The sequence below is a fragment of the Nannobrachium achirus genome, assembly GCF_963921795.1.
Source record: "Nannobrachium achirus genome assembly, chromosome: 12".
Classification (NCBI taxonomy): Eukaryota; Metazoa; Chordata; class Actinopteri; order Myctophiformes; family Myctophidae; genus Nannobrachium; species Nannobrachium achirus.
Genome location: NC_137832.1, coordinates 49,421,412 through 49,435,514, shown reverse-complemented (window position 1 = coordinate 49,435,514; position 14,103 = coordinate 49,421,412). Strand labels below are relative to the sequence as shown.

Here is a 14,103-nt window from a genome sequence, read left to right as displayed (position 1 = left end):
GTGGGATCCTTGTTCTTCTTCAACAATAATGATATAATAGCTACATTCACATCCCTGGAGAAAGAGCCACTTTCAATTGCATATCGAAACATGTCTAGCATCAGCTGACCTAGATCTTCCCAAAAGATGGCATAAAGTTCAGGGGGTATCCCATCCAAACCAGGCGACTTGCCCCTACGCATTGCGAGCACAGCTTCCTGTAATTCCGCCAGATGGAGCGGTCTATCTAAGGCTTCCGCATCCGCCTCGCTAAGGGTTGGTAACTGTATGTTGGATAAAAAATCATTGCATACTGCATCATCGTGAATGACCTCGGAGGTGTAGAGCTCATCATAAAAAGCACGAAACGTGGCATTGACCTCTTTGGGTTCTGTAACCATGGCTCCCGTTGTTGATTTGACACTAACAATATCAGCAAAATGCTCATTGGATCTAAGACGTAAAGCGAGTAAGTGACTGGGTCTTGCACTATTAAAATAGTAGTTTTGCCTTGTGCGTTTCATTTGAAATTCTGAGCGGCGCTTGAGAATGGAGTTAATTTCTTTCTTAACTAGCTCTCTCTGGGTTGCTGTACTAACATCAAAGTTATTTTGGAGAGAATTATCCAAAGTAGAAAACCGAGATTCCAATTCCACCAGTTTGGCTGACCTTAATTTTCTCTGAGTGGACGCATAGAGGGTTGTATTACTCCTGATAAAGCCTTTAATTGCATCCCAAAGAATTCTGGGATCCTCAACTGAGCCTGTATTGATATTTATAAATTCGCGCAAACCAGTTTGAAACTGAGCTACAAATGCCGCATCGCGCAGCAGTGTGGTGTTAAACCGCCATCTAGGAGCTCTATCTATAACCTGTTTCAGTGAAGCAACACACAGCACCGCCTTGTGATCCGAGAGTGACATTGGGAGCAACTCTACCTTGGCAATTTTATGAAACAAGCTAACAGGGGCAAAAACGTAATCGATCCTAGAGAATGAAGCATGCCTACCCGACAGAAAAGAAAAATCTCTAACCGTTGGGTTCATTAAACGCCAGATGTCGAGTAAGCCAGTTGAGTTTGCCCAAGCACGTAGTTCTGCAGACGCTAGTGCTTGTTCTCTGCTTTCTACCCCAGTGGATCTATCTAGGTTATGTTGCCATGTTGCATTGAAGTCAGCACCAACAATGATTTTGAAATCCGTCAGTTCCAATAAGGTTTTAGTTAGTAATTTGTAAAACTCTTTGTCTAAAACATTTGGAGCATACACAGAGACTAGTGCTAGCATTTTACCCTCCAAGCGGATTTTAGCAACAGCTATCCTCCCGTCACTGTCAGACCAATCACCCAAAAAATCCAACCTAAGGTTACGTCTAGCCAATATGGCTACTCCCTTGGTTTTGGAAGAAGCAGCTGAAAAGGCTAAAACACGATAATGTTTATTAGCCAATCGGTTGGAATGCTCTTTTAAAAGATGAGACTCCTGTATAAATGCAAAGTCAATTGATTTAGATCGCAAAACCCCCAAAATGCTGGTTCGCTTATGCGGTATATTCGCTCCCCTTACATTGAAACTTAGAAATTTATATTCTGTCATAATTGTGGTTCAAACCATACGCACAGCAAGCACAGTAGAACATTTTAGAATTTCCTAGTTGGTCCCTCACAACAAACCTTCCCCACAGAAAAACAAAACAACCCCAAAAGGAACAGAAAGGAAAAAGCAACATCAAACGAACATAAAAAAACACATAACATTGAAGCTTGAGGGGGAAAACCCCATTAGCATCAGAGTGCACAAAAACAGTTCCCCACCCCATCAACCTATTAGTCAACCTTCATTTCACTCTGTCAGAGAGTGCAAACAAGTAACTGCCCAAAAGTAACCATACATTGCCCTCTGGTGATTATGTAAATATATAACAGATCACCAAAGTAAAAACAATAACAACAAAAAAGTGCCTTCTTGTGGCTGAATAGCTCTCAAACATTCCATCCGCTCAAATTATGATCAATCTCCCCACTTCATATCACTTAAATAAATGAGAATGGTATGTTAACATTTCTAGTAAAGAAGGGGGAGAGAAAAAAGAAAAGAATAAAGGGAAAAAAAATGAGGGGACTATAACAACTGTAATAATAATAATCAGTCCAGCATTAGGCCCACCTAGAATGTGATAAAGCCCTATAAGCCACGTTAATGCAAATAACCAAACACTTGTGACAGATAAGTGGAAATAAGGCTGTCACCACGACAAGGCACTAATATAATATTAATAATAAAAATAAATAAAAAGGAAATCAGTGTATATGATATAAAAAATATATGCACTTATATATGTAGTTAGAAATAGAAATTAAAAGCACATCCGGGGGGCCATATGCAGCAAAGCACACACAGTGTTAATGCATACTGCGCCACATACAGCCCCCCCCATGCATCCATGTATACAAACCACAATTACTAATTAGAAGGGGGAAAAAAAAGAAAGAAAAGAAAAGTCTGTATACATAAGTATTTACATAAAACACAGTTATGTATGATCAGGAAACCATATACAACACAGCACACATAATGCATACTGCGCCATATACAGCTCCCTGTACATGCCCAAAAGGCCAGTGCAAACTTAGATAAATGTCAATCATATTAGTTAAGTCTGTTTCCGTCTTAAACAGTAAACTACCATACTTCAAACAGTGAACCTACCCAATCGCGACTACAAAATAAATATCCCAATACAGAGCTCCCCTCTCCCCCCATCAAGAAATTAACATTTTAGAAGACAACAACTACCCCCCCCCCCCCCCCCCCCCCCCAGACAGCGGATCCACAAGCACGTAGAGCCAACGCGCCACGAGATCGTACATCCGCCAGCTATTGAGATTAGAAAAAAAAGGAAAAAAAAGAAAGAGTCAATGAGCCAGGGAGAGAGAGAGAGAGAGGAGAAGCAGAGATAGGTAGAGAGACATAGAGAAAGGGCGGGAGAGCGAGTGGTCTCTGGAACCGCGGAGCCTTCACAATTTAGACCATATTATTTATATCTGTTTCACCTTAAACAGTAGGCTACATTACTCAATACAAAGGCCAAAGCCCAGTCTCGCCCTCCTACCCGAGAAAGTAGCGTTTTAGGAGGCATAAACGAACCATAAACTAACAACCAACATAGCCGCCATTACCTAACAGAAAGAGAGAGAGAGAGAGAGAGAGAGACACACACACACACACACACAGCGAGAGAGAGAGCCATAGAGAGAGAGAGAGAGAGAGAGAGAGAGAGAGAGAGAGAGAGAGAGAGAGAGAGAGAGAGGGAAAGCCGAGATAGATAGAGAGACATAGAGAAAAGACGAGAGAGAGAGCAGGCTCCGTCTGAACCGCGACACGGAACCCGTTAGACAAAGCTTAACAGAGAGAGATAAAACCCTCTAGACCTATATAGTAAGCAGCACAACGCTCAATAAGAGCAAAGAAAAGGAATACAATAATAACAAGAACAATGTCCATTATATTCAAACAAAAAAGACAGTGAATTATGCTTATAGCTTTAGCAGCCCTAAATCCTCTCTCCTTGCGGTAACCTAAATTAAAACGAGTAACACCCATCTGCTTACAGATCTTGTTAAAAAATAAAATATATCTTATTCTTCGATACAAATACAATAGGTATTATGAAACGAAACACTTGAAAACACAACGTCAAGTCAGATGATGAGTCCAAAACAATAAGTAGGCTTACATTAACAACTCACCCTTTGGGGAGGAGGAGGAGGAGAGAGTGAGGAAAGAAAGACGCTGCGTAAAAGTCATCTCCAAAGTCCCAGCCAGCTTACCAACAGTCCATTAAAGGCAAAAGGATATCACATCGGCAGAATGTGTTTGAAAGCACGCGATCACGAAAGCAAAAGTGTCCCTGGTAAAAGTTAGTTCTCTGTAACTGTCGTCTCATCATCCCGCGTAGCTAGAGTCTCGTCCGCAGCACCTGGAGTCTTGAACTTATCCTTGCAAAAGGCCAGAGCTTCCTTGGGTGAGTTGAAAGTAGAAGTCGCCTCATCCACGGTTATCCAGAATTTGCTCGGGTGCCTTATTCCGTATTTCACTCCTTCCGCGGTGATGGAACGTAGGAATTCCTTTACTGGCCCGAAAGCTGCCCTTCTCTTTGATGTTTCAGCAGACCAGTCGGGGAAAATATACACCTTTTTGCCATTGTATGTCAGTTGGCCTGCTTTCCTGGAGAGCTGGAGTATGCGTTCCTTTACCCGGAAAAAATGGATCCTTGCCAGGAAAGCCCTTGGCTTATCAGAACGTGGATTGCCGGTCCGATGAGCACGATCCACCTCCGGGGGGGAGTCGGGAAACTCGTCGGGGAATGTTTCCTGCAAAAAAGACTGGATAAAGGCCACTGGGTCAGCCTTTTCTAGCCCAGGAGAGATCCCAATCACTCTTATGTTGTTCCTACGACTCCGGTCTTCTGCTATGACGAGCTTCTCCTCCAGATTAGCACATCTTCTCTCCAATTCAGTGATACACATCTGCAAACTGTCCATGGAGGAACCAAAGTTCTCAATGGCCTCCCCATGTTCAGCCACGGTCGTGTTCAGCGTGGCGACTGCAGGACGCAGCTCCTTTCCGAAGTCATCAATCTTCTTCAGTAATTTCTTCTCCAAGCCAAGCATCATGGGTTGAATAAAACCATCCATAAACTCTTTCAGTGATTCCTTGAGGACCTCACGCAGCATGCTCTTTGTAACCGGAGCGTCAGCGTCGCCCTGCATTGCGCCGGCCATGTTGTCAGCGTTTGCGGTCGGAGACCTGGTACTCCTCGACCTCGTGTTAATCGTATTCGGCATGAAACACGAAACAACTGCAAAAACAGACGCTCACCAGTGTTTTGGGCGTTTAAAGTCTCAAAAGAACTATAAAGGCAGTAAAAAATGGGCTTAAAAAATGTGAAAACTATGCACCTCCACAGAGCTCAACAAACGCGTCCTACTCGGTCGCCATCTTGTCCTTACTTATTTTTTTATATAATCTTTTTTTACAATAACCATTCCACATGAATGTTTTTGTGACAACTTCTCTAAACATTATTAAACGCTAGTGTAACTTTATTATCAACCTTTCTCAGTCCCAGCAACACACTCTTGTGGGATCTAGCACCAGAACTTGTGCGAGATTTGCCGCCAAGACGCATGCGCCCACTTAAGAGACCATCAAACGGTCTCCTAAGTGGGCGCGAACGGCCTGTTTACTTGTAGGATTGTTTTTTTTTGTGTAGGATTTGTGTCCCATTTCGCCTCTAGTGGCTACAATTGGGTTGGTCTATCTTTCTAAATAAAACATCTTTGGCCACAGCTCGAGGCTGGTTATAAGATACCAAGGATATGTCAATGATGTCACTGTCATGCGACAGAATTGTTCAGACTGTAATGTGAAAGCTGAGCGGTGGGACAGGGGCAATTGCATTCGGGCATGGTTCAAAGCAATCGTACCAAATGTGAACCCAGCCTATACTGAACAGGAGCTACCAGGGACGTGCTGGCCATTGGGAAAAGCGGGACAACTCCCGAACGGCCGGTTCATTTCCGGCCGGTTCATCATACAAGGCCGTTGCACAAAAGTAGTGAAAACAGCAGATCTACAAGCACACAACGCCTCGCGGTGCGAGGCGTTGTGTGCTTGTAGATCGGCTGTTTTCACTAGTTTAAATCATTTTTAAAATGATAAATACAAAACAAACTGTTTTGGACATACAACCTGACAACGACGAAATATAACTCATGTACAGTAATTGGCCCACTGGCTTGTCACTTGTCATGATCAGAAATGGCAAATCTTTGAGTAGCAGCAGCGCTGTCTTTTTCCCGGGCTGAATCAGGGGCCCAGCACGTCCCTGGGAGCTACCCATGCTGGCACACAGTAACACCTAAATGAAACCCCCACAATGAATGTTATTACCTTCAGATGTGTTTTTATATACTGTACAGTATATAGGCTGTGAAAAGGCCCCACTTATGTTTGATAAGTGCTCTTACTAGAACATTGGCCATTACAATGGAGTGCGTAGAATGAATCCAATATAATGAGTCTTCTTTATTGATGTGTTCATACACTGTCGTCTCGATAGCCTAGGGACTCCCAGAGTGCACTGCAGCTATGATTGGTATGTTTTTAAATGGCTGTATAAAGATTCAAAGTGTTATAAAGATCACACACAAGATTATTCATGAAATAAACAATTTTAAAACCAGATTATTATTATAGTACCATTATCATCGAGGGTCATGTGTTATTATTATCTTACCAAGCAAGGCTATGTTTTGATTATAATCACTGTTGTTTGTGACCAGGTTAATAGCCCAACTGATTACTGATTGACTCACTGGGCACTTGCACGGTTATTGATTCACTGAACATTGCAACCCTGATTAGTCAATCATGTGCGGCACACGATTCTGAGGCAGCAGGGGTGCTTTCAATTGCTTGGCAGCTCACCTTGTTTGGTATAGTACACAGTAAGACTTGAAAGAGAAAGAATAAAATGCATCCAGTTTATTCTGCTTCTGAAAGTCCCAGACAGTACCCTTATGATCTTGTGGCTCGTTTTAACGACGCTCGCCCATTAGTTCGACGTCTCAGTCGATGTTAGATTCGTGTGAAGTTAGGTTCAGGCATCATTTTTGTGAGGTTAAGGTTAGGGTTAGGCTTTTAGGGTTAGGCTTGGTTATAATGCGTTCCGTTGGAACAGTGGGCCGTTGCACTAATGCCACTGCACTGAGTGCAAGCTCCTCTCAGTGATGCTCACAAAGCATTGTGACACGTTGAGTTTGTAGATCAGCTGTTATAGATCAGCTATTTTATCTTCTCAGCTATTTTCTCTATTTTCGCTATGAATACAGACGGTATGCCTTGATATTCTTACTTGACCATTGGTGTGCCTTGGGCACAACATAATGTTAAACCACTGCTCTTAGGAGCTGAAATTCAAGTCCACAGGAACTATTTTGGGCTTTGGGGGACACCGTAGAAAACTACTCACTCCCAGCTCAGTTCACTATATACTAAACTAGGGACTGGTTTGAGGTACAGTACAACTGTATCAGCAGCCTTACCTAGTGATGATAGCCAGGTGCGGCGGACTCATGCAAGCGCCCATGAACAGCACCACGTTCTCGTGGCGCGTGTTGCGGTAGGCCATCACCTCCCGCTTGAAGGCCTTCAGCTGGTCCTCGTTGTCGCGCTCGATGTCGATGAGGCGGATGGCGACCTCGCCGTGCCAGCGGCCATGGAAGACCTGGCCGAAACGTCCCTTGCCGATCATTTCCCCGATCTCCAGCTGCTCGAAGGGGATGTCCCACTCCTGCAGGAAGATGCTGGTCTGGCTGGCCTTGCGCGGGAAGTTGCGAGCCGACAGGAGCGCCAGGTTCATCTCCTCGAACTCGTCGCCCGAGTCCTCGTCGTTTCCCTCCTCGTTCTGTGCAGTAGGAAACAGTGTTGTTTTTGACAGCAAATTTTGATTTAGTTTTAGTCAAAGTCTTTTGACTAAAATGTAATTTAGTTGTAGTCACAAAGTATTTTCAATTTAGTCACCTGAAAAGTTTTAGTCTAGTTTTAGTCGACTAAATATCATAAGATTTTAGGCGACTAAATCTACAGATGATTTAGTCAAATGAAATGTATTTTGGCAGGCCTTGATGGCATCGTAATGACTGATTTTACACTTGGTTGTGTGCTGAAAATAGCCGATCTACAAGCTCACAACGTTGTGAGCTTGTAGATCTGCTATTTCCAGCACACAACACCTGAGAGCAACCAAACATAAAATGACTCTCCTCCACTAGTCCCTCCCTTACATTTTAGTCTAGTTTTTATTTTGTTAAAGGAGCAAAAAGTGTGTTTTGGAGAAAATTCAAGATGGCGGAAAATCTATCCTGGCGCAAATGGGCGTGGCCTATATGGCCCGTGACCCAAGGAATCCAGGGAAAAAAGAATTTTAATTTTCCAATCTACGGTTCAAGAGTTACGGGGCAAAACGTAAAGTGGGCCGTTATAGCGCCACCATGAGGCAGAGTGATGTAATTATTTTTCGATTCATTCTTAAAATCATTATGAATCTCCTCTCCGAGGTTTGAAACTGTAGCTCCTATGGTTTACGAGAGAAAAATACTTGAAAGTGATTTCTTGCATTGTCCCATTATAAGTCAATGGGGACAATTAAGCGTCGTTTTTTGCCGATTACGTCGGCATGGTAAGGCGGATCGGAACGAAAGGTAATAGAACACCATTCCCAGCCAAGCCGCACATTTTGATTGCGACCGTAAGGTCGCAGTTTAGTATCAAAACCTCCACCGGCCGTCGGTCGGTCGGTCGGTCGGTCACACGTCACACCTTTGCCCTGCTCATATCTCCGCATCAGTATGACATCACACTGCTGATGATGTGGCGTGACATCACGCCACATCATCGGCTGAGGACTGTGTGATGTCATCATATCTCCATATATGGAGACATAAGTTGCTCATGCCCAAATATGGGCTGGTGAGGTCAGACTTAGTGTGATGCGTAGGTTATCTCCATATATGGAGATTCAACTTCAATGAGTATATAAGACCGGCATTATCTACCGACAGCTGCTATAAGCCAACCCTGGCGATAAGGTCTGAGTCGAAGAAATGCTTCTTTCCTGGCAAGAATTGCCCCTTTATACTGTAGGGCTCGTTTGTGTATTGTATGACATCACACCACATCATCGGCTGAGGACTGTGTGATGTCATCATATCTCCATATATGGAGACATAAGTTGCTCATGCCCAAATATGGGCTGGTGAGGTCAGACTTAGTGTGATGCGTAGGTTATCTCCATATATGGAGATTCAACTTCAATGAGTAACCATGGCAAACTGTCAACTGCCCGTATGTCTTGATAATTGGTAAAACAAACTTTTGGCCTATTTGTGGAGATAAGCGACCAACGGTCACTTATCTCCCGATTAGGGAGTCTTACTGGTGTATATATTGCGCGAGTGGCGTAAATGGTGCGGCACTAGTTACGCGCCGAAGTTTAGGCTACATACAGACAGACAGACAGACACGGACGGAGACCCACACACACGGCCACGTATAGGAGCGTTGTGACCACCGCTCAAAAAACACAGTCGACAAACATTTTTTGTCATAGTTTTAGTCGATGAAATCAACACTGGTAGGAAGACAGGGACAGGACTAGCAGAGGCTGGCTATAACTGCACGTCAGACGCGCGAATGTAAAATGTCAGCGTTTGTGATGCAGTGTTCAGATACGGCGTTTCGCCATGTTGGCTTCGTCAGATGCTACATACACTGTAGCACCTGACTAAACCGATAAGGCAAAACGTGTTGTGCAGGGGGGAAAAAAAGAGAGTTGAGTGAGTCCTGTCCATCATCATTGGAGTGTGTGGTCGCTTCCTGAGAGAAGCAGTGGGAGGTTTCTTTTGATCTTGCGTACCAGCACCTCCACCTCTGCCTGGATGTGCACGAGAGCTACCTGATAAACCCCTTGAGATGTGCCATCTCGTTTTAGAGGAGGCCCAACATAAATACAAGTTACAATCGTTACATGTATACAAAGTAGACAAGACAAAATACATGGACAGAACAAAAACATAAAAAAACACATATGTACAGTATACACACATACACACGCACAACATAAAAACACATATGTACAGTACACACACGCGCACACTCACACGCACACGCACACACGCGCACACACACACACACACACACACACACACACACACACACACACACACACACACACACACACACACAGCTCTGCATATAAGTGCCATTGTATACCTACAAAGAAAGCGTACATTTCAATGGACTATGTTAAGGAGCAGTGTGACATCATTAGCCACAGAGAGCAAAATTTTCCCTCCAGCTTGGCATTTTTCACTGTTAAGATTTCTCAAGGCCCTCCCTAATTAGACCAAAACGAGCACCGGGGCTGGAGCTGATGTCTGTTACAGCTGTTTGTTTTTTGTGTGTGTCACCATGCATACAATGTGTGTGTGTGTCATCACCCCTAATGTCACGCTGATGTATTAATGAGAGAACAAAACATATACATATATATATATCAACCTGATGTACACTCATGTATTGATTTTTTGTGATTTGCGGATATGCCTGTATTTTTACAAATGTCATATTATCTCATGTATGTTGTTGCAGGCTTTTTGCCTGATGATTGTCCTATGGCATGAAACTCTGAGTTGCAAAACCATGTGAAGCTGTTGTGGTCCTTCAATACACTTGTATATATATATATATATATATATATATATATATATATATATATATATACACACACACACACACACACACACACACACACACACACACACACACACACACACACACACACACACACACACACACACACACACACACACACACACACACACACATACATACATACATACATATATATATATATATATATATATATAGAGAGAGAGAGAGAGAGAGAGAGAGAGAACAAACTACATACAACAGTGTTGCAAGCCAAAATAGCCAACCTTCAAGCTTACAATTTAGCCATTTAGCAGACGCTCTTATTCCAGAGCGACTTACAATAAGCAAGGACAGCTCAAGGTAATACATCAAATGCATAGAGATAGTAATCTAAAAATTTAGCTAAACCAAGAACCTATCGTAAATCTAACCAAATAATAGATAACCAAAACAAATCTAAATTGCCCTAAAATCACACAAATCGGTACACACTATGTCTACACGTCCCCCTACAATCAGGAACCAATGCCACTTACAGCCCTCTTTGTGTATACATGTCACCTGACGGTCGCTTATCTCCCGATTAGGGAGTCTTACTGGTAATCTGTACATCGAAGCTATACACACTATAGGATGCCAAGTCAACAATGACCTGGCCTCAGTCTACTGTATATAAAATGCTATCTCTAAATGACATTTTAGCATATGCATAAGCCTGTATGGTCATCGAGGGTAGTAGGCAAGAGCTGCGGTAAGTGCTATGAGCTATTAGGTGGAGTCTGTCTGAAGAGGTGAGTCTTCAAGGTTGTGAGCTTTTAGGTCGGCTATTTTCGACACACAACAGAGCGTACATTAGGCTTAGGACTGCATTTCAGTGGCAAACCAAATACAGCCTGCAGAGATCAAAGGCAGGATGACTCACGTCCGACGTGGGCTCAACTTCGATTTGCAGCAAAGGGTTGCCCTCGTTCCTGTAAGCAACAGAAAACATAAGCAGACTGAGACAGAAATGAAAAAACATTCTCCCGTGTGCATTTGAATGCACTGACTCTCAACCCACACCACAGAGGCAGACGCAGACAAAAATGAACTCACGTCACCCCCTGGCTGCCTTAGTCTCACCTGACCAGCCAGCCAATCTCGCTCCACTCTGAATGGAGGTCTGATTTGAAACAGTGAATAGAATGATGACAGAACCAGGGTCCGTCTGTTCCGACCGGGTGCGAACCAAAATTGTATCAAACAATTTATATCTATCAGCAAAATTGGAAGAGAAATGCAGGTATGTGCACTGCACTGCACAAACACGACATTATATCACAGCTTTTGTCAGCATAATATTACTTCTGCAGTCACCATGTTTGCTTCACTGAGTAGTAGTTCAATGCAAGGTGAAGGTATGCCAATGCCACATGCCAGACGTTCAACGATTCTGTTCCTTCTTCGTAATTTGCTTGATTTTATGTGTGGACGAAATGGGCAAGACCCTCCCATCGCTGTGGAACGGCGCCTGCCCATACTGTCAGCTTCCCTGCTCCATCCTAGCCATTTTTCACTTCAACGTTCTCTCAGAGCTAAGCCTAGGTTACACCTGTTCTTCTCCATGCAACAGCTTCTAAGCTCTCGCAGCTCCCTTTTCACTGGCTTGTCAGCGACCCTCAGAGAAAACGATCCAAAGACTACGGGAGCAGAGGCCAGCGGCAAGGCAGCGCGTGAGATAATATGTGGTACCCGCAGAGCCGAGGGGCCCCGCTGCAGTGCAGGTCCCCTGCTCTGGCCTAATGAGTGGATCCTGCCGGGCACCGGGGCCTGAGAGGGGCCCTCATTAACCAAGAGAAGAGGCCATTAAGGGCTGGGGAATCTGCCATCTGCCACTTTAGGAGCATACAGCGAGTGAGGGGAGGAGGGCCACGTACCATTAATTAAATCAGGAGTGCATGGGGTTTCATAACCGCCACTAATGTATTCACATTCGTCAGAAGGCAGCGACAGAAGAGGTGGAGTGAGAGAGGAGGGGGGGAAACTAAACTGGGAAATCGAGCTGATAGAGAAACATCAGGAGAGGGTGATGAAGGCAGAGAGCAGGAGAGAGGGTTAAATATTCATTTTATTTGTTTGTTTGTTTTTTAATTCCTTGTATTGTGGTGATGGTTAAGGTCTTCTCAGTAAAGGCCATGCAGTAAAATACTCTGTGTTCATTTTAAGGGCAACACAGTACATGCTCCTTCTGACGTTGGAAAGAACTTGGACAGTCAGGACATCTGGGGGGTGCAAGAGTGTCCACAAAAGGTTATCAGAAGTTCTGAATGACGTCAAAGTATAGGTACATCATCCCCCTTTCCGAAAATAAAAATAAAGGTTTGGACATCGGAAGGAGACATTTTTTAACTGTATCCTTTCATTACTGTATTGTTGGCAGAACAGAATAACATGAAACAATGAATATTGAGTTGGTTAAGGCAGAGACCCCTTTAATTTCAGGGATATTTCCAGCCATAATGGGATGTGTAAAACACCCTTCATTCATTGGCACCGTACCCTTGCATCCATCCATCCAGCCTACAGTAAGTTTATATAATTATCCTTACAATAGGTTTGCCTTAATCGCAGACCTTTCCGTGCAGGGCCGGAGTTCTGTTGATATTTAAAAGGAATCAAGTATAGCATCATGTCCTATCGATTGTCCCATCAAAAGATTTCGTGCAAACAGGGTAATTGAAATTGAACATCAACCTACAGTATAGCCGCAGACCACCAAGTCTCCATTCCTCCTCCACGCACTGAGAATCTAATCCAATTAACATCTAGGTCAAAAAGGCATCCTTGTCACTCCTCGTCCTATTCCGCTTGTTTTTCCTTATGTTTGTCATGCAACCACTGGCTTCCTCAAAGAGCGAGAGGAAATCCAGTTGGCATCCCAACTGTAGCGTGAAGCGAAGGCCACGCTAACATTAGACCCTTCCGTATTCGTCATGTGTGCCTTCGCATGTCAAATCGTCACCCACATCTCCGTGCTCCAATAACTTTCAGTCTGCTTCCGACCAGTGATCGCAAAGAGAGAGAATGGTGGGGGTGGTAATGGAGAAAGAGGGCAAAGTATGCAAGGAAAGAGAGAGAGGGGGGGGGGGGTATGATCACTATTTCATTTATTCATATGTAGTTGATAGTGTGGTATTTGCGCAAAGGGGTAGTCCTGTGTTATGTAATGTGGATATGATTCAACTCACCCTGGTTCAGACAGAACGGGGTGAAGGATGACCTGGGGTGCTCTATTAGGAGGGGCCTCAGGAGTCACATCTGGGGAGCCAGACACACACATTAGAAGAGATTCAATACCACAGAACAGGGGTCTTCAACAGGGGGTCCGGGATCCCTCGGGGGTCCTTAGAGTTACTACAACTTGAACCCTCGCATCCCTATTCCGAGGAGAACTTTAGCCAAAAATAGCAGATCTACAAGCTCTGCGAGGCGTTGAGAAATTGTATATCGGCTATTTTCGGCAAAGGTTTGGTGTAGAGGTAATAAAGAGCAGACCAAGTACATAAACATGAAAGGTCAGGTTTACGAAAATACATGAATCCAACATAGACTGATGACAGTGCTGTCAAACAAGTCTATTGAATCTATCTATGAAATCGATGAAAATCTGTATCACACATTTATGCAATATGTAGAGGGGGTCCCTGCTTCATCTCTCTCTCAGCTAAGGGGTCCTTGGCCTTAAAACGTTAAAGACCCCTGCCATAGAAAGATAACAGCATTACAACAATCCAGTTTATTTATTATTTATATATGTCAGGATTTATTTTTTCTTCCTCCAGTCTACAGTGCAAAGGGCTTACAATGA

General features: G+C 43.7%; 1 protein-coding gene across 1 annotated transcript in view; it reads right to left on the bottom strand.

Moving 5' to 3' along the window:
• ksr2 (kinase suppressor of ras 2) overlaps positions 1-14,103 on the bottom strand; it is a gene marked incomplete at both ends in the record, with an annotated part of 123,331 nt that overhangs the window by 14,979 nt on the left and 94,249 nt on the right. Inside the window, 3 exons of the mRNA XM_080738050.1 lie at positions 7,088-7,449; positions 11,179-11,227; positions 13,484-13,553. Of these exons, the coding sequence (XP_080594176.1) occupies positions 7,088-7,449; positions 11,179-11,227; positions 13,484-13,553 (481 nt within the window). The remainder of the gene's footprint in view (positions 1-7,087; positions 7,450-11,178; positions 11,228-13,483; positions 13,554-14,103) is intronic.